Source organism: Penicillium vulpinum (genome assembly GCF_028829585.1).
Source record: "Penicillium vulpinum strain IBT 29486 chromosome Unknown utg000002l_segment0_segment0, whole genome shotgun sequence".
NCBI classification, from domain to species: Eukaryota; Fungi; Ascomycota; class Eurotiomycetes; order Eurotiales; family Aspergillaceae; genus Penicillium; species Penicillium vulpinum.
Window position 1 is genome coordinate 5,242,846 of NW_026643242.1, and position 18,893 is coordinate 5,261,738.

At 48.4% G+C, this 18,893-nt stretch overlaps 10 protein-coding genes across 10 annotated transcripts; 5 read left to right on the forward strand and 5 right to left on the reverse strand.

Moving 5' to 3' along the window:
- Positions 1-913: 913 nt before the first annotated feature.
- N7479_004970 (sialidase family protein) lies at positions 914-2,173 on the forward strand (the record flags this gene model as incomplete). The annotated part of the gene is made up of 1 exon (XM_057252667.1): positions 914-2,173. One exon carries the CDS (start codon positions 914-916, stop codon positions 2,171-2,173), a length of 1,260 nt encoding a protein of 419 aa, XP_057111992.1.
- Positions 2,174-3,404: 1,231 nt separating this feature from the next.
- Positions 3,405-3,694, reverse strand: N7479_004971 (uncharacterized protein; the record flags this gene model as incomplete). The annotated part of the gene is made up of 2 exons (XM_057252668.1): positions 3,405-3,593; positions 3,644-3,694. 2 exons carry the CDS (start codon positions 3,692-3,694, stop codon positions 3,405-3,407), a joined length of 240 nt encoding a protein of 79 aa, XP_057111993.1.
- Positions 3,695-3,890: 196 nt separating this feature from the next.
- On the reverse strand, positions 3,891-4,703 carry N7479_004972 (fungal specific transcription factor domain-containing protein; the record flags this gene model as incomplete). Its single annotated transcript, XM_057252669.1, has 1 exon — positions 3,891-4,703. The coding sequence occupies one exon, from the start codon at positions 4,701-4,703 to the stop codon at positions 3,891-3,893; it is 813 nt and encodes a 270-aa protein (XP_057111994.1).
- A 1,273-nt stretch (positions 4,704-5,976) lies between these two features.
- N7479_004973 (alpha-galactosidase) lies at positions 5,977-8,274 on the forward strand (the record flags this gene model as incomplete). The annotated part of the gene is made up of 2 exons (XM_057252670.1): positions 5,977-6,067; positions 6,125-8,274. 2 exons carry the CDS (start codon positions 5,977-5,979, stop codon positions 8,272-8,274), a joined length of 2,241 nt encoding a protein of 746 aa, XP_057111995.1.
- A 276-nt stretch (positions 8,275-8,550) lies between these two features.
- Positions 8,551-10,057, forward strand: N7479_004974 (tRNA-splicing endonuclease subunit SEN54 family protein; the record flags this gene model as incomplete). The annotated part of the gene is made up of 3 exons (XM_057252671.1): positions 8,551-8,663; positions 8,750-9,540; positions 9,606-10,057. The coding sequence occupies 3 exons, from the start codon at positions 8,551-8,553 to the stop codon at positions 10,055-10,057; spliced, it is 1,356 nt and encodes a 451-aa protein (XP_057111996.1).
- Positions 10,058-10,610: 553 nt separating this feature from the next.
- Positions 10,611-12,348, reverse strand: N7479_004975 (NEDD8-activating enzyme E1 regulatory subunit; the record flags this gene model as incomplete). The annotated part of the gene is made up of 2 exons (XM_057252672.1): positions 10,611-11,918; positions 11,974-12,348. 2 exons carry the CDS (start codon positions 12,346-12,348, stop codon positions 10,611-10,613), a joined length of 1,683 nt encoding a protein of 560 aa, XP_057111997.1.
- Positions 12,349-14,039: 1,691 nt separating this feature from the next.
- Positions 14,040-15,158, forward strand: N7479_004976 (ribose-5-phosphate isomerase RKI1; the record flags this gene model as incomplete). Its single annotated transcript, XM_057252673.1, has 2 exons — positions 14,040-14,547; positions 14,719-15,158. Coding segments are annotated over 2 exons (948 nt in total), but the record flags the coding sequence as incomplete, so codon positions are not given.
- Positions 15,159-15,379: 221 nt separating this feature from the next.
- Positions 15,380-16,597, reverse strand: N7479_004977 (WD40 repeat domain-containing protein; the record flags this gene model as incomplete). The annotated part of the gene is made up of 3 exons (XM_057252674.1): positions 15,380-16,196; positions 16,271-16,526; positions 16,588-16,597. 3 exons carry the CDS (start codon positions 16,595-16,597, stop codon positions 15,380-15,382), a joined length of 1,083 nt encoding a protein of 360 aa, XP_057111999.1.
- Positions 16,598-16,788: 191 nt separating this feature from the next.
- Positions 16,789-18,007, forward strand: N7479_004978 (GTPase GPN2; the record flags this gene model as incomplete). The annotated part of the gene is made up of 3 exons (XM_057252675.1): positions 16,789-17,077; positions 17,140-17,240; positions 17,309-18,007. The coding sequence occupies 3 exons, from the start codon at positions 16,789-16,791 to the stop codon at positions 18,005-18,007; spliced, it is 1,089 nt and encodes a 362-aa protein (XP_057112000.1).
- Positions 18,008-18,191: 184 nt separating this feature from the next.
- N7479_004979 (Rpp14/Pop5 family protein) lies at positions 18,192-18,872 on the reverse strand (the record flags this gene model as incomplete). The annotated part of the gene is made up of 2 exons (XM_057252676.1): positions 18,192-18,541; positions 18,638-18,872. 2 exons carry the CDS (start codon positions 18,870-18,872, stop codon positions 18,192-18,194), a joined length of 585 nt encoding a protein of 194 aa, XP_057112001.1.
- Between the last annotated feature and the right edge of the window lie 21 nt (positions 18,873-18,893).

Sequence of the window (18,893 nt, forward strand, 5' to 3'; positions counted from 1 at the left end):
ATATATACATACTTAGTATCACATGGGGTAATCCCGAGGTCCATTGGTCCACTAACGTTAATGCTTACTCCGAAGTATGCTTCAGCTTCCATAAACAACCTAGGCTGCTGCATATATCATAACACCAGTCGTACTCTTCACAATAGTTCCACCAATCTGACTGCCCGCTAGGATATCTTAAATACCAATATCTCTGGATAACCAATCACGTTCACCATATTTCACAAGTCTATCTCATATATAATGACTTATGGAGTACGGAGTACGAAGTAATGAATCCAAAATGGAAACTCGCAGTTTTCTACGTCCTATTTAGTTCGTATTAAAATAACTAACCTTATCAGTAACCTCCTCGGAGATACTATCACACCCAAAGTAGTTAGCTATCCACAGACTCCAAGGCTCCTAGGAGTACAACATATCTAGCTATTGCTCCTATAAACAAAAATGTGCTACTGGTAAAACTATGGTCCTCGTCTCCACCTTTTGTTAAGTCAACGACTGTATAAAGAGTTAGCCCCTCTTCGTATTCATCCCATCAATTACCTGTGAATTTCATGCAAGCTGACTGCTGCTGCTCCCATGGTACTTTTTTTGAAGCGATCGGATCTCACGACCCGATCGGCTCGCAAAGCTTTGAAATTCCGACGTTTTGATGTAACATAAAGTGATTTATATTGGTTTGAATTTGTAAACCACATCATCTGCATCCGTTAATATCGACATGGGAATAAGCGTTCTTATCCATATGAAGAATCATAAATCAGAGGCTAATGATGTATATAAATTGTTCTTCACTGCCTGAATAGAATTGCATAACTTCATCTCAAATAGACGTTTTATGTGTGCTCGCCTTCTCACGACCCCTCACAGTTCCTTCAATTGCGATCGAAAATCCCCGAAGATACTCATTATGACGCTTCGATCCATCATTGCTGCGATTGGGTTACATGCACTCGCGGCCGTGGCCCTTCCTGCTCAACCTACAGCTGAAATCATCACTCAGCATACCCTAACAACAAATGGAGAAGGACTGTTTCCATACTACCGAATTGTCGGGTTAGCGAACCTGGGTAATGGTACTATCCTAGCAGCCTTCGATGGACGCCCAAACAACGGAGATAGCCCAGCTCCGAATTCAATTCTCCAACGTCGCAGTGAAGATGGTGGCGAGACCTGGGGCGAGGTGACTTATATTGCCCGAGGTCAGATAGGAAATTCGACAGTGCAGCAGTATGGATTTAGCGATCCAAGCTATGTTTTCGACGAAAATACTGGAAATGTGTTTAATTTCCATGTTTTTTCGAAGAATCAGGGCTTCGCGGGCAGTGCACTCGGAACCGACGACACCAATTTGAGCGTGATGAGTGCTGAAGTCTCAATTTCAACTGATAGAGGAGTTACGTGGTCTACTGACCCTGCCAATCAACCGCTTCTTCCCCCTATTGCATCCGAAGAGGTTGGTGCTCCGCCACTTCTCACTACAGCAGTTAAACCGGTAGGGAGTACGGTCAACGGGGTAGCTAACGTGGGTGGTGTACGAGGAACCTTTGCGACATCTGGTGAAGGTATTCAACTCAAATATGGTACATATGCCGGCCGGTTAGTCCAGCAATACATCGGAAACGTTATCCAAGCAGATGGTTCAACATCACTACAAGCCTACAGCGTCTTCAGCGATAATGGTGGCCAGACATGGAAGATGGGTCAACCTCAAGGCACGGAGATGAGTGAGAATAAGGTGGTCGAGCTTTCCAATGGCAACCTGATGCTTAACTCACGTCCGAACTCAAGAGGATACCGAAAGGTCGCTATTTCAACCGACGGGGGCGAAACCTATTCGGTTCCAACCATCGAGACTCAGCTTCCTGATCCATCAAACAATGGAGCAATTACAAGAATGTACCCTCAAGCACCAGAGGGCTCGGCATCCGCTAAAATCCTCCTATTTACCAATTCAAACCACCCGCAATCTCGAGTGAACGGCACAGTACGGTATTCTTGTGATGACGGCACGACATGGTCTTCAGGCCGCGTATTCGAAGCCGGTGAAACGCAATATTCCACAATCACCGCGCTCGACGATGACATGTTTGGAATATTTTACGAGGGTCCTAGCAATGATCTCATATTCCTAAAGGTTTCCAAGGACTACATTGGCGTTTCTTGTTAATAACTTGATCTGTGAGGTGGTCAACTTAGAAGTTGAGTTCGACATCCGATGGTTGTAAATATTGGGGTTGCGTTGCAGTTTTTGTAAAGTTAAATTGGATGATTAAGGCTGAGCTTGCCCAATAGATGTTTCGTTCTTATATATATCTTCTAAGCTGGCGAGAATACGAATGTTCTAGCGATCAAGTTGTTCTCAAGATTGCTATGCCTTGTTTATAGCAAACATCACAATAGCGTTGTACCAATATAGAACGAGATTATCATCTAATACATTGGAAGTTATGTGGCATTTCGCGACTATAATTTTTCGAACAATGGCATGAATACTCTACTTCCTAGCATAACCGTTTAGTAGACGATATTATTGAAATAGAGGGCTCTAGCTCCCTAGATCCTTCCGTTTCTATAGTCCTTATTTGTTGCCTTTAGAAGTTGAAGAATTGGTTATGCGTACAGCGTACTTTAACGTACTAACAAACCATATGTAATATGTAGAGATAAGCCTTTCACCCGTCACCGAATCGGCACTTCTCAGAGAGAAGAATTGCTTACTTCGATCCTCAAGTTAATTCAAGTATAATTATCCCTAATTCTATCAAACATTTGCTCCACTGGACCATCAAGCTCACTGGCAAATCGCCTTGGGTGGAACTCGGAGCCGAGCATAGTTCTTATCCATGTGTTTGTGGGGGAGGGCTTATCATTCTAATGCAATGCTACAGTTACTATGCCATGTTCGAAGCGCCTTGCCATCCTTTAGGATAAAAAGCAAGTTCTCGGCAGAATTCATAATTTATGTTGCTCTGTAGATCTATGAAATGCAACAGTAACATCAGTTTCTCTTCAAGTTACCAAAAAATGGTCCAATTCCATCTTGCAGCATATGTAGCTTCGTCTTGTAGCTTTGAGGAGATTGCAGTCTGGGTACGGAGTACTGCACCAATGATATCAAACAGCCAGGTCCGATGAACTCTTTCCAGTAGCTGTGTAAAGAAAACGTGTCCGCGACATTCTCGTTTGCCGGATATTGCTCTTACAAAAAGCCAATCCCCTGGACGAACTATTCAAGTAGCTTATGCGCATGACCATCGTACTCGAGAATAACCTTGTGTTGCGTATTGACGAAAGCGAGGCGCTCATTGCTGCATGCTTTTATCCTTTAGATTTGTATTTTCTCATTTAGTTCCATTGTTTTCGATGGCTAGGTTTGTGGTTTATTATATTATACATGCTTATTTTCCAATCTCTAAAAATCCCATGGAAATGCTTAGCATGTCTGCGTCAACCACCTGGGCTTTGCTCTGCTTTTGGCTTTCATTCTCAATGTCCCGGAGACATTCTTTCAACATTTCAAGTATGGTTTGGTACTGTCTTGAGGAGGGTCCAAAGGTCTTGAGGGCATTCTCAAGGCTGTTAGAGATCTATCTTTTGTTATTCCCTGTGTTTGGTGATTTTATCGGGCGATTAGTACCTTGCGCAAACTTTCGTTGTAGTCCACGATATTCTGATTTCTTTCGTCCATGTGATACTATCAAGTGGGAAATATGCACTGGAATTTCGAAAATCGGTGCCTGAATAACTCTGTTGAATGTGAGGGGCATATCATATCACTCATGAAACACACGATATATATCTAATTGACCGCTCTCGTCACCGCCTAGTTTTAACTATACAATGGATCTATCGATTCCAACACAATCAACAAACTAACCTCCTTTCTAATTACCAATTCCAATGTCCTTCAGAGCCCAAGGCACTTCCACACCTTCACTATCCTTATCCCTGACTGGATTAGCAAACTCAACCAAAAACCTCACCATCCACCCATCCATACAAAAACTAGTATCAACCGATCTCCTACAAGCCCGATGAAATGCCTGCAACCGCTCCATACAAACATCAAGCGTAGTCCACAGCGCACGCAGTTTAGTCAGAATAATAAAATTCCTCTCGAGCCTCGCCCGAGCCTTCACAACACTCCCCTCATCACCGAAAAGCAACGTGTGGATTTGCACCGTGGACGCAATAACAAGCACATGGCCGACCATATTGTACAACACAGCGCACCCTGGTACTTCCTCGGAGCGGTAGATCATCTCGCACAGCCGAACGGCGTGCTCTTTGCATTGCTCTGCGTAGAAGTGCGTGCGTGGTGTGTACCCTCGCACATCTTCATGCAGGAACCGGTAGAAGAGCATTTGCCCGTAGTGGTAGTAGCCTAGGTACAGAGTTACGAAGAGATGTCCTTGACCTTGGGAGGCGTAGTACTCGAGATTCGACGGTGTATCGTGCATGTATGCGGGGAGATTTTTGAGCCAGGTCGACAAGTTGGCGGAAAGAGTTGTGATGGTTGTTCTTTTATATTCTTCGGTGAGGGTTGTTTTGGCAGCTTCGGTGTTGAAATCGTTGATTTCGGAGAGAATTTTGTTTAGGAGGACCATTTGTGCTAGGAGGGATGAGGTGCGGTCGGTTGAGATTGATCTAGTAAAGCCTTCGGTGCGGGTCATCGCAAGGAAGGTTGCCTCGTTCATTGGAAGCGGGATGTTTGGTTGCGGGATCATTAGTCGTGGGAGTCGGACTCCTGTTGAAGACCAAACATCTATCATGCATAGTGTCCACCATACTGCGTCGGAAGTTAGAGTATTGGGCATCTTCAAGTGGTTGGGCACAAACCTCTTATATTTACTTCTTGTTCCACGCGATTTGAAACCTTGCAGTTTGGAAGATCAAGAAGTTGGGCAATACGGCATGCAATTGAGTAGTAGATAGTCTCCGATGCAGGATTTCCATCTACTACAGTAATGGCGCCGAGCAAAACACAAACTTGGAGTGTTGTCAAAGAGACATCATTCAAATTGAGCAATTGCTCACATTTTTTGGCATAGCATTTCCCTCTTTCTCGAGGATCTGTTTGGGCAAAGAAAGAGTGGTTTGAAAATCTATCCGCGTCAGATTCTGTTTCACTCGGGCCGAGTAGAAGAGGCATACCGTGCCGATAATGCGATCATCCCGTATATTAAATTCTCGGGCGCTTGACCCCGACGCACGTCTTCCATCAGACTCGGCCGATGGAAGAGAGAATGAAATTTGTCATGCACATAGTCAAAATACAGCTCCACTAGTTCAGTGCGGATGTTTTGGTCTGGTAAAGTGCATTTCTCGGGTAGAGATAAAGTCCCAACAATTTCTTCTATAGAAGATATGTTCGGCGCGGAGAGCTGTTTCCGAGTACAAGCTAATTTTCGGGCAGAGCAATAGACACACGAGCGACCAGGTGCCGGTATATCACATTTTCGTCGACGTTCACTAACGTAATGAGTATTGGGGTCTGTCGGGTGGAGGTATCAATTTCTCACCGACATATTGAGCAGGCCTTTGCTGGTCTCATCCTTCCAAAAAAAGAAGGTCACTTGCCAGATTATTGACAAAATTATTGAGGAGTAGGCGGACTTCGTCGGGATTAAAAGGTCTAAGACCAATGAGCGACGTTCAAAACCGCCCACGACACGGAGTTTCCCCGGGGTTTGCTCCGCATTTACGACTCCACAATAACAACCCATGCTGTACATATATCATGAGTATCGCCGAGGTTTTTGGTGATCGGCATTTCACTAGTCATAGTTTTGCAGACTTGTCCAAGTCTATCGGAATTTAGGCCTGTTCTACTTGACTTCCGGAGATCTGCATAGCTAGATACCCCTTTGATGTAACCTCCCCACGCTCGGCACTCGAAGTAACAGATATAAAAAGGTATGTGTTTTCCAGATCTTGCATTTGAATTCTGTACAGAGAAGCACAGCTAAAATGGTTCACTTATCAAGGGGTGTTGTGGCCACAGGCCTTACTCTCCTTGCATATTCCTCCGCTGTTATGGCTAAGGAATCAAGCGCAAAGCGTGAGTCCTCTAGTTCGTTTATTTTTTATTATTCAAAACTGACCACATACCCTATAGCAATCGTGGCAGATGGTACTTTCTTTGCTCTCAATGGAGAAAATGTTTCGTACCGCATCCATGTGGACAACGCCACTGGTGATCTCTTAGGAGATCACTTCGGCGGCTCCGTTGGAGCTGAGATCCCTCTAGAAGCTGTAGGCGAAGTCAATGGCTGGGACAGTCACATAGGACGTGTACGCCGCGAGTTCCCAGACCAAGGCCGAGGCGATTTCCGGATCCCTGCAATTCGCATTCGTCAATCAGCAGGCTATACCGTGTCTGAATTCCATTACAAGTCGCACAAGATCATCCCTGGCAAGCCTGCTCTGCCAGGGTTGCCAAGCACTTTTGGCACAGAAAAAGATGTTAGCACCTTGGTCATCAGCTTATATGACAAGTACAGCGATGTGGCTGCGGACCTCTCATACTCGATTTTCCCCAAGCATGATGCCATTGTGCGCAGCGTAAATGTTACGAATCATGGAAAGGAAAATATCACAATTGAATCTCTGGCCAGTCTAAGCGTGGATTTGCCGTTCGAAGAGTTGGACATGATCAGCCTTCGTGGAGATTGGGCAAGGGAAGCGCATCGCGAACGGAAAAGAGTCACGTACGGCACCCAAGGCTTTGGAAGTACCACTGGCTACTCCTCTCACCAGCATAATCCTTTCCTGGCATTGGTGGATCCCTCTGCCACCGAGTCTCAAGGAGAGGTATGGGGATTTTCGCTTGTGTACACGGGTTCATTCTCCGTGAACGTCGAGAAGGGCTCACAGGGTTTCACACGTGCCCTTCTGGGTTTCAACCCTGGCCAGCTCTCATGGACTCTGCCGCCGGGGGAGAGTCTTACATCACCGGAGTGTGTTTCAGTATACTCTAAGGATGGCCTCGGTGGAATGTCACGCTCCTTGCATCGCTTGTACCGCAATCATCTCATCAAGAGCAAGTTTGCCACTAGTGATCGTCCCACTTTGCTGAACAGCTGGGAAGGACTGGTTTTCGATTACAACCAGAGCAGCATTTACGAGCTGGCAAAGGAAGCCGCCGACGTAGGTGCCTCGCTCTTCGTTCTGGATGACGGCTGGTTCGGCAAGGAATATCCCCGTCTCTCCGATACGACCGGACTGGGCGACTGGGTCGCAAATCCTCAGCGGTTCCCCAACGGTCTAGAGCCGATAGTGAAGAATATCACGGACCTGAAAGTTGCTAACTCGTCAAAGAAACTGCGCTTCGGTATCTGGTTCGAGCCGGAAATGGTCAGCCCGAAATCGACTCTGTATGACGAGCACCCGGACTGGGCCTTGCACGCAGGACTTTACCCTCGCACTGAAAGACGCAACCAGCTTGTGCTGAATCTCGCTCTTCCTGAAGTCCAAGACTTCATCATCAAGTCCGTCTCAGACATTCTCAAGAGTGCAGATATTAGTTATGTCAAGTGGGATAATAACAGGGGCATTCACGAGATGCCTTCCCCATCTACAAACCACGCCTATATGCTCGGTTTGTACCGCGTTTTTAATGAACTGACAACCCAATTCCCCGATGTGCTTTGGGAGGGTTGCGCCTCAGGCGGAGGCCGTTTCGACCCGGGTGTTCTGCAGTACTTCCCGCAGATCTGGACTTCGGACAACACAGACGCTGTCGATCGCATCTCCATCCAGCTTGGTACTTCGCTAGTCTACCCGCCCAGCGCGATGGGAGCTCACCTGTCGGAAGTGCCGAATCAGCAGACTGGCCGCACAGTCCCCGTGGCTTTCCGTGGACATGTCGCGATGATGGGCGGCTCGTTTGGCTTGGAACTCAACCCGGCTGATATGCCCGAAGATGACAAAGCAGCCCTGCCAGGGCTTATTGCTCTCGCTGAGAAGGTGAACCCCATTGTCCTTACTGGTGATATGTGGCGATTGAACCTTCCAGAGGACTCGAATTGGCCTGCTGTGTTGTTCATCGCTGAGGATGGCCAGAAGGCTGTGTTGTTTGTCTTCCAGCTCTCTCCGAATATTGATCACTCATGGCCGCGTGTTAGGTTGCAGGGATTGGATGCACAGGCTTCCTATAAGATTGATGGAGGTGTGGTTTATACTGGTGGAACTTTGATGAATATTGGTCTGCAATTCCCCTTCAAAGGTGACTATGGCAGTCAAGTTGTGATGTTGGAGAAGCAATAGTTATAGAACAGCTACAATATATAGACTCGACATTTATATTTGAGAAGCCAAGGGCTGTGAGCAATCATCCATGGATGCTATGTATTTGATAGAATTTGAAGGGTTAGCAATTGTCAAGTGTTGACGATGATAGAAACATTCCCCGGACCCGGGGCATAGATATTATTCTGCCGGACGGAAAAAACCCGCACTTATCGATAAGCGCATCTTTTCTAATCCTCTGACTCCGAAATTCCCAACCTCTGATCTAGTATTATTCTCTACAAACAATTCAACATGGCAGACGTAGACGAGGAGGCCATCCAGGTCCCTGCAAACGCCGCTGCACAGCCCGAGGTTGACCTGTCCGATGAGACGCAGGACTTCCGCTTCTTGAACCACTTAAATTTGTATGAGCACCGCATGTTCCTTTGACATGGCAATCCCAATCTCCCGCGTCCTCAATTAATATTGCTTACCTCTCATATCTCTACAGCTTTTCCGATTCATCCCCCAGTATCCCGCGCCGCGGCGAGAAGGACTTTGAGCCTAATCCGACAGAGCTTCAAGCCGATGTCCTCTCCGCTTCGCGAGGGGCCATGCACAATGCGCTCTCATACCCCCGTCTTCACGGTCCCAAAACTCGTGTAATAGCCTTCTACGCACCGGACGGATTCGTTCCTCCAGCTCAGATCGCTCGCCCGACACCGAAAGCTGGCGAAGATGAAAAGAGCTCGGAGTCTACCCCCAAACCCGCGAGGCCTCTGCCCAATTCCGCCAGGATATCCCCCGATGCGTGTGTCTACGTGCCGAATCCAAAGGGCCAGTTATTCAAGTCAATGGGCCAGGCAGACTCGTCAAGCCGTGTTTGGCTGTTACCTGAGGAAGCCTTATATCTTATTGAGCGAGGAAGTCTGGATATCAGATGGCCTAGCCCTGCCGGTTCCACCGCGGGCCCAGGGGAAGAAGATCTCTCTATCCCTATGAGCTTGCAGGCTGCGTATGCATGCTTCATGGGCCGTGGTGGTCTCACGCTTGAGCGGTACTCCGTTTATACCGGTCTTAAACGTCTGGGTTATGCGCTCATTCGAGCTCCCGGATGGTGCGATGACATCGAGCATTTAGAAGCGGATGCCTCAGATGCCAGTGAAATAACATCACCTAAACTTCATGGCCCCGGCCTGGCTGGTATGCTTTCGTCGCTTTTCAAATGGATCCATGATCCTCACTCGACGGCCTCTACGGCAACTGGGCCTATCATCGGCACTGGTATTCATCGTCATTACAGTGAGTCGCACCTTCCTCTCCGTGATAATCATCTTAGCTCTCTCCTTACTGACAGTACTTCTTAGTGGATGTATACCGCAAGCTTGCCATCATCCCCTGGTATGATCCAGCCACTGCGTCCGAAAGACACCCCTCCGACACCACCGCACCCTTCCGCGTCGTATTCCATGTCTACAAGCCCTCAACTCCCTTCAAAAAGTCCGCACCTCCACCTCCAGACTTCCGCGTCGCAGTCGTCAGCACACGCGACCAAACCACCATGCCCACTATGACACAACTCGGTGCTTTACTTGAAAGCACACCACTTGATCCCCCTCGTGGGGAGAAAATGGACCGCATGATGTACATGAGACTGCGGCACGGATACCGCAATGTCGTCATGGCTGTCGTTGATCAGGGTGTGATAAGTTACTTGCGAATTGCAGATTCGGCATTCGGAAAGGAGAAGCTTTATGAGAATAAGGGTGGACCTCAGGGTCCTAAGCGGGGTCGCAACCAGAAGACGAGGAAACGCTGAGAGACTCGGGTTATCAACTCATGCCTCGATTGATTACAGCGCCGTCGCTGGAAAGTTTATGCAAAGGTGACGACAGGACCATGTACAGACTATGGACCTGACCTATATCCATACCATATCATCTCTGTGGTGGATCACAATGAGAGCTGAAAATACTCTCCGCGGATGTTAGAGCAATTGTGGTTATTCTTGCGAGGATATCCTACACTGTTCACCACACTTCAACAGACACATGTCTTGTTTTGGGATCGGTCTGGCTACATGCATTGAAGCGAAGATCTACGTATCCCATACTATGACAACAAAATGTCTCAGCATTCTCACTGAAAGCCTGACCCAAGGCTCGCCAGTCTGTACATATCTTCTGAGCCACTTAAGTACCAAGGCACTTACACAGTTGGATACTACTCATTGAGAGCCGCAAACCACAATATCACTAGATCATAAATCATAACATGGCTTTGAGTAAATTTTCAAGAATTGGACGAATGCCTAGAGTCTTGCATAATGCAATGCAATCATCCAGCACGTCCATAGCAATCCCATCCTCCACTCACAGCCTATACATCTCACTCTTGCTTCTAGCCCCATCAAAGACACAAGTATTATCAAGCGGACCATACTGCCTAGTAATGACCTTTAGGGCCTCCTGCGCAACCAAACCCCCCGTCAACGAAGAGATATTATGCAACTCTCCGCCCTCCGCCCTGCGCAGTTCCTTAACCGCACAGGCGATCTGCGTGCGTGCCTCCTGACAAACAGCCGATCCATCCGCCCCAGTCAACAGAGCAAGGATCCGTTCGGTGTGGCTATTCCACAGCCCGTCGTCATCAACAGATCGTTCCTCTTCGCGACTACTTGATTGGATCTCATCCACGACCGAATCTAGGATTTGTGTCGCAATGAATATCGGGATCAGCGTTTCCGGGACATTTAGCTCGTTGCGGATAGTTTTAAGTGTCGACGCGTCGCTGTCGATACTGATCTGGGGGATGTCGCGACCGAGCACGACTTTGATATGTGCGGCATTCTTGCAGAATACTTCGATGTCTCGGTCTGGGATTGCCTGCGTTTTGCGTCGGAGCTGGGATTCGAGATGGCGTACTGTTGCTGTGACTTCTTCTACGTCTTGTCGCGCTTTGGCTTTGTATATGTTTTGTAGTGACACGTAATCCGCAGACTGGGCTTTCATGTCTGGTAGGGAGCCCGGGAGAGGAAGGACACCATGAGACGCATGGAAGGTTTTGATAGCTGAGGCAATGACCCAGAAATCTTCGGATGATGATGAGAGTTGTTGACACTGGTCCATTTCGAAGATCTCACGAATCGAGCTGCGGAGGCTGAATGGTGAAATTGTCTTTAGTACAGCAGCGACTGCCTCATCGAAGTTCTCTTCGCCGCCCTCGGGGTTGGAAGTGCGCGTCTGGGATCGCACAAACTCTCTGAACTCGGTTTTCTCCTTGTAGTTAGTTGGTGCGTTTCCTTCGTGAGACTGTTTCCATTGCTCCAGGAAGTGAAGCAGGAGGAGTATGTAGGGAACATGGCCGTGTTGATGGTCATCCAGGGTATCCAGGTTGTCCAGGTTGGCTGCGGCGGCAACAAGCTCAGGCCAGGGATTTAGCAGACGCAGGTCCTGAGTTGATTCTGGGTCTGGATGTGTCTCAACTATGGGAAATTGAGCTGGCAACTGCACGGAGAAGGTAGAGAAGAATCCAACCGAGTGCAGGTACAACACGGGGATACCCAGTTGCTTCGCTTCCTGGGTCAGAGGTACCAGTGTTGAGCGTCTCATTGGTCCAGAAATAATCACCAGCTTGTATTGGGGCAAGAACTCAGGGTCTATAAGAAGTTCCTCAACGCGCTATTTCAGAATTCAGTAAATGATTATCTACTTTTGGAGACATGGAAAATCATACCTTAAGATAATAATGTCCCTGCACATCTGGATTCAGTTCTTTCAGTAGTCGGCAGGTTTCCTCAGCACGGGACTTGCCCAAGGATTCTTCTTCCAGGAAAAAGTTCACTCCTAGATCAGACTCAGTGACTATTGCGGGGTCGACAATAGTGAAACCACCAATCCCAGGCAGTACAAGATTCTTGAGTGTTTCCACACCAGCAACGCCGGTAACACCGGTGTTGTATTGGCCGAGCGGGCCATCAGAGTTCACCAGCAGAACGTGAGAGTCCTCAAGTGCTTGCTGGCCAGTTGCTGCCCATAGGCGGAGTTGGCGATCATATTTGCGCTCCTTGGAGGTTGGCCCTGTCAGGGCGGCGGGGAAGGCATCCGTCATGGTGGATAGATATAAAGTAGTGCAGTGGGGTGAAAGAGCTTTGTTTTGAGGCTCAAATCATTGCCTATTTATCTGTACGTGATTCTTGTCGTGCTGTTTACACCGTTTGCTCCTTAATCTGCAACTTCCCTAAACGATGGAGTCGTTGATGTCGACTTGTTGATGCGTGACTGTTTTTAGTAAGCGCATGCATGGCCTGATAATCAAGGCTAACACAAATGAACGATGATGGATATTTTGTACGGTTTTGATATTCTATATGCAATTTACTGGGTATTAAGATTTTTCTCTCTGATTGCAAATAGCTCAGTTCTTTTTCGAATTCTAGTGGCAACAACAGCGAGTCCTTCCTTTGGCAATCCTAGTAAAGAGACTGTTCCGGCTCATAGTATGAGGTACTCCGTATACTCCGCGCAGATGACTATTCCGTTGTTTCAGAGCAATTTATAACCTGAGAAGACTGGCAGTTATACAAAAATTGAAATTGACGTGTTTCAGCCCGTAGGAATGATATGGGGACTGAGAGATCGAATATGCAGGACATCTTCAATATGCACAAAGACGGAGTATTCGAAACGAGATCGACATAGGATCGACATGGTTCGGTTTCGAAAGAACAATAGGAAGGCAAGTTAAATTATAAATCTATGCACATATACGGAGTAATTTGTATATATATCTCAAAGACAAAGCTGAAAGAGAGCCTAGGCCAACGCTAATAGTACCTAGTCCATGGGATATTTATACCATTTATTGCCCAAGTTCAGTATAAAGTGCGCTCATCTCTGAATAAGTTGAGCCATTTATCAGATCAGCTTATCCAAAATGAAGTTGACCCCAAAATGAAGTTGACCATCCTTCTCCTCACCTTTTCTACACTCACATATGCCCTAGGGGAGGATCTCCTGCCTGCCTGCATGCTTCCTTGTTTAGAGAAAGGAATGGAGCTCACTAGCTGCCAAAAGAACCAGTAAAACTGTATCTGCATGGATCAAGATGTGATTCAAAGGGGCGGCTCAAGCTGCGTCTGGAAGAGCTGTGGCATCGATACTGTTCTAAGTATGGTCTTTTCCATATGAGAAAACGCTTAAGCTCATTGATTATATAGACAAGATTTTGCCCGTTGCTAAGAAAATTTGCAAGGTTCAATCTGATTTCAAGGAAATCCTCGACATCTAAGAATGACAATTGGTCTGTTTCCTATGTGGTTGGGTGTTGTTTCCAGATGGTGAAATGAGATGGTTGCTAGAGAGTAACAGGTATAGCCAGGTTCCATACCGCTGAAGGGTTTTTTTTTCAAATGTGGAATTTCTCTTTGTTTTATCCATTATGGTATTCGAGGGAGTTTACTTTAAAAATATCAATATGTTGCAATCGCATTCTCATTGGTGATTGCATGGAGTATACTATAGATATTTGATTTTATGACTCCCAGGGCTCTATTTCCTCTCTTCATACAACATCAGACTGATAACCCTTGGACATACTGTATTTACTGTCTACAACCTTGAATCAATGTGTAGGACACCTGTGTCTGGACTATATAGAAGAAGAAAATGCCAGTGTCAAACCCCACAATCTGTAACGTGACGTTGTAGAAGACTAAAGTAAAGTTATAGATTAAATTTTATAATTTAAATTCCTCTCTAATTTCCTTTCCCCTCAAAAACAACCAATTCCATACTAAAGAGCGTCTGTATAAGGAGGACTCCATGATCCAACCAGTCCTCCCCCCTCTTTTCCTCTGCCGTAGATTAACCCCCACCCTCCCCACACTTTTTCGAGTTCGCACCATCCAAAGTCCCCAAAGACCCCAATCCACCATGTCCGCCGTCGAAGAATCGAAGCGCGCCGCCGCAAAGGTCGCTGTCGGAAACCACTACCCCAAGGATGCCCGCTGGGTCGGTATCGGCAGTGGCACAACGATCGTGTACGTCGTGGAGGCCATCAAGGCCCTCGGAGTCGACACCTCCGCCACAAAGTATGTCCCGACCGGTTACCAGTCCAAGCAGTTGATTATCAGTGCCGGATTGACTGCTGTTGAGTTCGACACCATGCCGCTGGGCACTGTCCTTGATGTGGCGTTCGATGGTGCGGACGAGGTCGACGAGGATCTGAACTGCATCAAGGGCGGTGGTGCATGCTTGTTCCAGGAGAAGATCGTCGCTATGCAGGCGAAGGAGTTCATCTGTGTCGCAGGTGAGTTGCGACCTGATCTGATATGATGTTATTTCATTTTGAATTGTAGTTATGGGATTTGAGTTGGGTGATGACTCGGAAGTAGACCATCCAACTCTTTTTTTCCCTCGTTCTTTTTCTTCCCTTGCTTTGACAACGTTGCCCCCAACTAACTAACCCTTGCAATCCCAGACCACCGCAAACTCCAACCCCGTCTCCTCACAAACTGGAAAGCAATCCCAATTGAGGTCGCCCCCATCGCCGCCCACCGTGTTATCTCTAAGTTGAAGGAACTCGGTAGTATCGACCCCACCATTCGCGCGTCCGCCAGCGCCAAGGAAGGTCCCCTCAAGACCGACCAGGGCTTCTTCATTATCGATGCCCCCTTCAAGTCCATGCTGATCAAGGCCGATATCGAGGCTGGCCAGGATGGCAACGGCAAGGATGGTGTGTGGGCGGTTGATGTATTGGCTCGCAAGATCAAGGAGATTGTTGGTGTCCTTGAGGTCGGTATTTTCCATGGCCAGACCGGCCCCCAGGCTACTATTGCCGGTGGTATTGGGGGTCAGCGCCCGGTCGCGACCTACTTCGGTATGGCTGATGGGTCGGTCACTGTTCGCAAGGCTGAATAGATTTCTGGCGGTTGGATCTGGGGGGACGAACATGAGACTACGTAAACAACATAGATGATACCAAGATTTTGTTTTTTGATAAACCTTGGAAAAGATGCTAGAATTGGAATTGATCTAGTGAATACTTGCGATTGTGTTTTAGATTTTCTATTTATTAGGTTTCGTGTGTGGTATCAACATTGGACAGACGCTTCATTTCAGTGTGGAATCCAAAAAAATACCTATTTTGCGCCCTTGCCCTTGGCCTCCGTCGCGCCCAACTCCCGTACATAAATCTTCACTGTGCCTTCAGGGACCTCGTCATGGCCGTCTTCAAATCCAGGGCTGACTGCAATAGCTAGATGCTGACCGCTCGCACTGAACGCGACAGCTGAGACACTGTGTTGGTATTTCTGATATTGGCGGATACGGCGCTTAGAGATCCCATCCCAGAGCGCCACAACACCATCACCGCCGCCGGACGCAAAAGTGCCGAAAATAGGGTGGAAAGCCAATGCGTTGACGGGGTAGACGACGTCCACGCCATCCTCGCCAGTCTGGCGGTGACACTTGAAGGCATATTTGCGGGCCTGAGATTCAGGCGATGGGTCGAACCACTCGACCGCGACACGACCCTCAATGCTAGACGAGGCGTATCCAGCGTCATCGGGCATGCACGCAACGGCGCGGGTCATAAACTTCAAGCTGCTCTCACGGCGTTGCCAGGGCTCAACTTCGACTCGGTTATCACCTGACACTGGGGTGTCTGCTTGTGCGGTGAGGAGGGCCAGCGCCTTGAGGTCGTAGATGTGCAATGCGCGCGATGCCATCGCGACGACCAGCTTCGTGGCGGTTGCGGAGATCGAGAATGGCTTCGACGGGAGGGGGACGGTAATGGGCAGGGAGTCGGGGTTTGAGCCGGCGTCTGATCGGTGGATGTGCAGTGTTGAGTCCCACGAGGCAGAGATAACGATGTTGTGCTCGCGACTGTACAGGACATGGCGCACGCCGGCTTCGTGGCTGCTGAGCACGGTCTGTTCGGAGGTATCGAGGTTGATTCTAATTAGTTAGTATAACTCATGAACCTCAATTATCGCTATGATAGTAGCAAGAACCCAATGGGAATAACTCACTTCCTCACATCCCAATCCAGTCCAGCTGTGTAGATCTCGTTCTCGTTCTCGCCGAAGCAGACGTCTAGTACAGGAGCGCGGTGCTCAAACTTTTGCAAGAGCTTCCCCTCTCCAACTTGTCCATTCTCATCCCGCAAGTCATACAGGTACACGTTCTTATCCCATGATGAAACGACGATCCGCGCGGAGTTAGGGTCTGGGGAGAACTTCAAGGCTGAGATAGCATCTGTAGGTGGGGATGCCACGATAAATTGTTCTATGGTAAAATGTTAGACATGGTTCAAATACAAGATCAATTAATACTGAGAAATACTCACGAGAAGTCATCTTGGGCAAGCTGCAGGTTTGTAGAAGATTAAACCCCAAGCTCTCCGGGGCCTTTGGCCGTGTCCTTTTCTGCCATCGTCACCGCTCTCTGATTCCCCGCGATACATCGATAAGGAAAAAAGACCAAACTGCTTGACATCATTTGTTCTCAGCACAAAGACAGCTCCTCACATCTTCGTAATATTGACAAGATGCCCTTTGCACAGCTGGTGATTGGCCCACCGGGCGCTGGCAAGTCCACCTACTGCAATGGCATGCATCAATTCCTAGGCGCAATCGGCCGGAAATGCTCTGTCGTCAACCTTGACCCCGCCAACGACAAGACATCGTATCCATGCGCGCTGGACGTTCGTGACCTAGTTACTCTGGAGACTATTATGGAGGAGGACAAGTTAGGCCCGAATGGCGGAGTCTTATATGCTCTGGAAGAGCTTGAACACAACTTCGACTGGCTGGAAAACGGACTGAAGGAACTTGGCGGTATGTCTGATATGTCCTGGCCGGCCCTATGTATTTCTAACTGGGTTTGGATGAATTGTTAGATGATTATATCCTTTTCGACTGTCCCGGCCAAGTCGAGATATTTACACACCACGCCTCACTGCGCAATATCATCTACAAGATCCAGAAGATGGGCATCCGGGTTAGTGGCAACAGAACCTCCAGCACAACACAAAGGAGACACAGCTAACCAAGCTCTTTATAAAACAGTTGGTCGTCGTTCATCTCGTTGACTCTTATACGCTCACCCTCCCCTCAATGTATATCTCCGCCCTCCTCCTCTCTCTCCGCGCCATGCTCCAACTCGACCTCCCACACCTAAACGTTCTCACCAAAATCGACAACCTCGCCAACTACGCCCCGCTCCCTTTCAATCTAGATTACTATACCGAAGTACAAGACCTCTCCTATCTGCTCCCAGAGCTGGAAACCGAGTCTTCGCGATTCTCCCACGAGAAATTCGGCAAGCTAAACCAGACCATCATCGACCTGGTCGAGGAATTCGGACTCGTTGCCTTCGAGACGCTGGCCGTCGAGGACAAAAAAAGTATGATGAGTCTCCTGCGCGCCATCGACCGTGCCTCTGGATATGCCTTTGGTCCTGCTGAGGGCGCCAATGATACTGTCTGGCAAGTGGCTGTTCGGGAAGGCATGGGTGTCACAGACGTGCGGGATGTTCAGGAACGTTGGATCGATGCTAAGGATGCATACGATGAGCAGGAAGAGAAGGATTTAGAAGAGGAAGTTCGTGTGCGCAATGCGGCGAGCCAGGTCGAGAAAACCGGTGCGGCGGATGGAGGGGAGGAGGAGAATGACTACGACATGGATGATGGACATGACTTCGACGAGGAACTGGAGAAGTGGAAGAAGGATCTGCCAGACAGTGGTGTGCGGGTGCGCCGCAAGTAATCATCCTGTTCTATCGACCTCCTTCCAGCCATTCTAAACGTCAAACGTCAAATATAATACGATAAATGTACGATAGCCGAAATAACCATGCAAGCATAACCTAACGCACCAAAAACTAGGGTATCTCATTAAAGTAAAACAATGTACAATACAACCTTGGAACACTACCTCATCCAATCCAATCTCAATCATCCCCACTACCCATCCCCTCATCCTCACTTACATCCATGACACAATCAACAACAGACCCCGCCCCAACCAACCCCCCAAGGACCCCCTTCTCCTCCGCATCCTTAACCCTAACAATCTCCCTCCTCGCCCTCCGAATAGCCTCCTCCTCCGCCTTCCGCATCGTCCCCGAAACCCGAATCACGCGGAATACACATCCACGCTCGCGTCCCGTCCCCGCGCGTTTGGGACCATTCGATGGCTCCGGCACGCCGGACATATATGTAAGTGCTGACCAGACAATGCGGAAGGCGGCACGTGGACAGCGTACTATCGCGGTGGATGTTGCTGGTGAGAGGTATTTTACTGTAGTGTTGTTTAGTGGGTGGTTTTGTGAGGATGGATGCATGGGCAGATGGGGGAGGGGTAGAGATGGGCATGGAAAATAGAAACGAGACTTACTGGTTATTCCGCCTGCGTTAGCACCGCCTAGCTTGCCGATTCCCCAGTCGCCGTATAGCTCTGCGACGGACTCGCGGATCATCTTGGCTAGGAAGCCTTGGGTCAGCGCGTCGGAGGTGGGAGAGTGGATTGCTAGTTGGGGGTTGTGTGGTTTGGTTGTTGAGGTTGCGGGCCAGGTTTTAGGGTCTGGATAGAGGATGTCCACGAGGAGGTAGCGGCTTTTGAGGCGGACCATGGCGGTGGTGTGATTGTATTT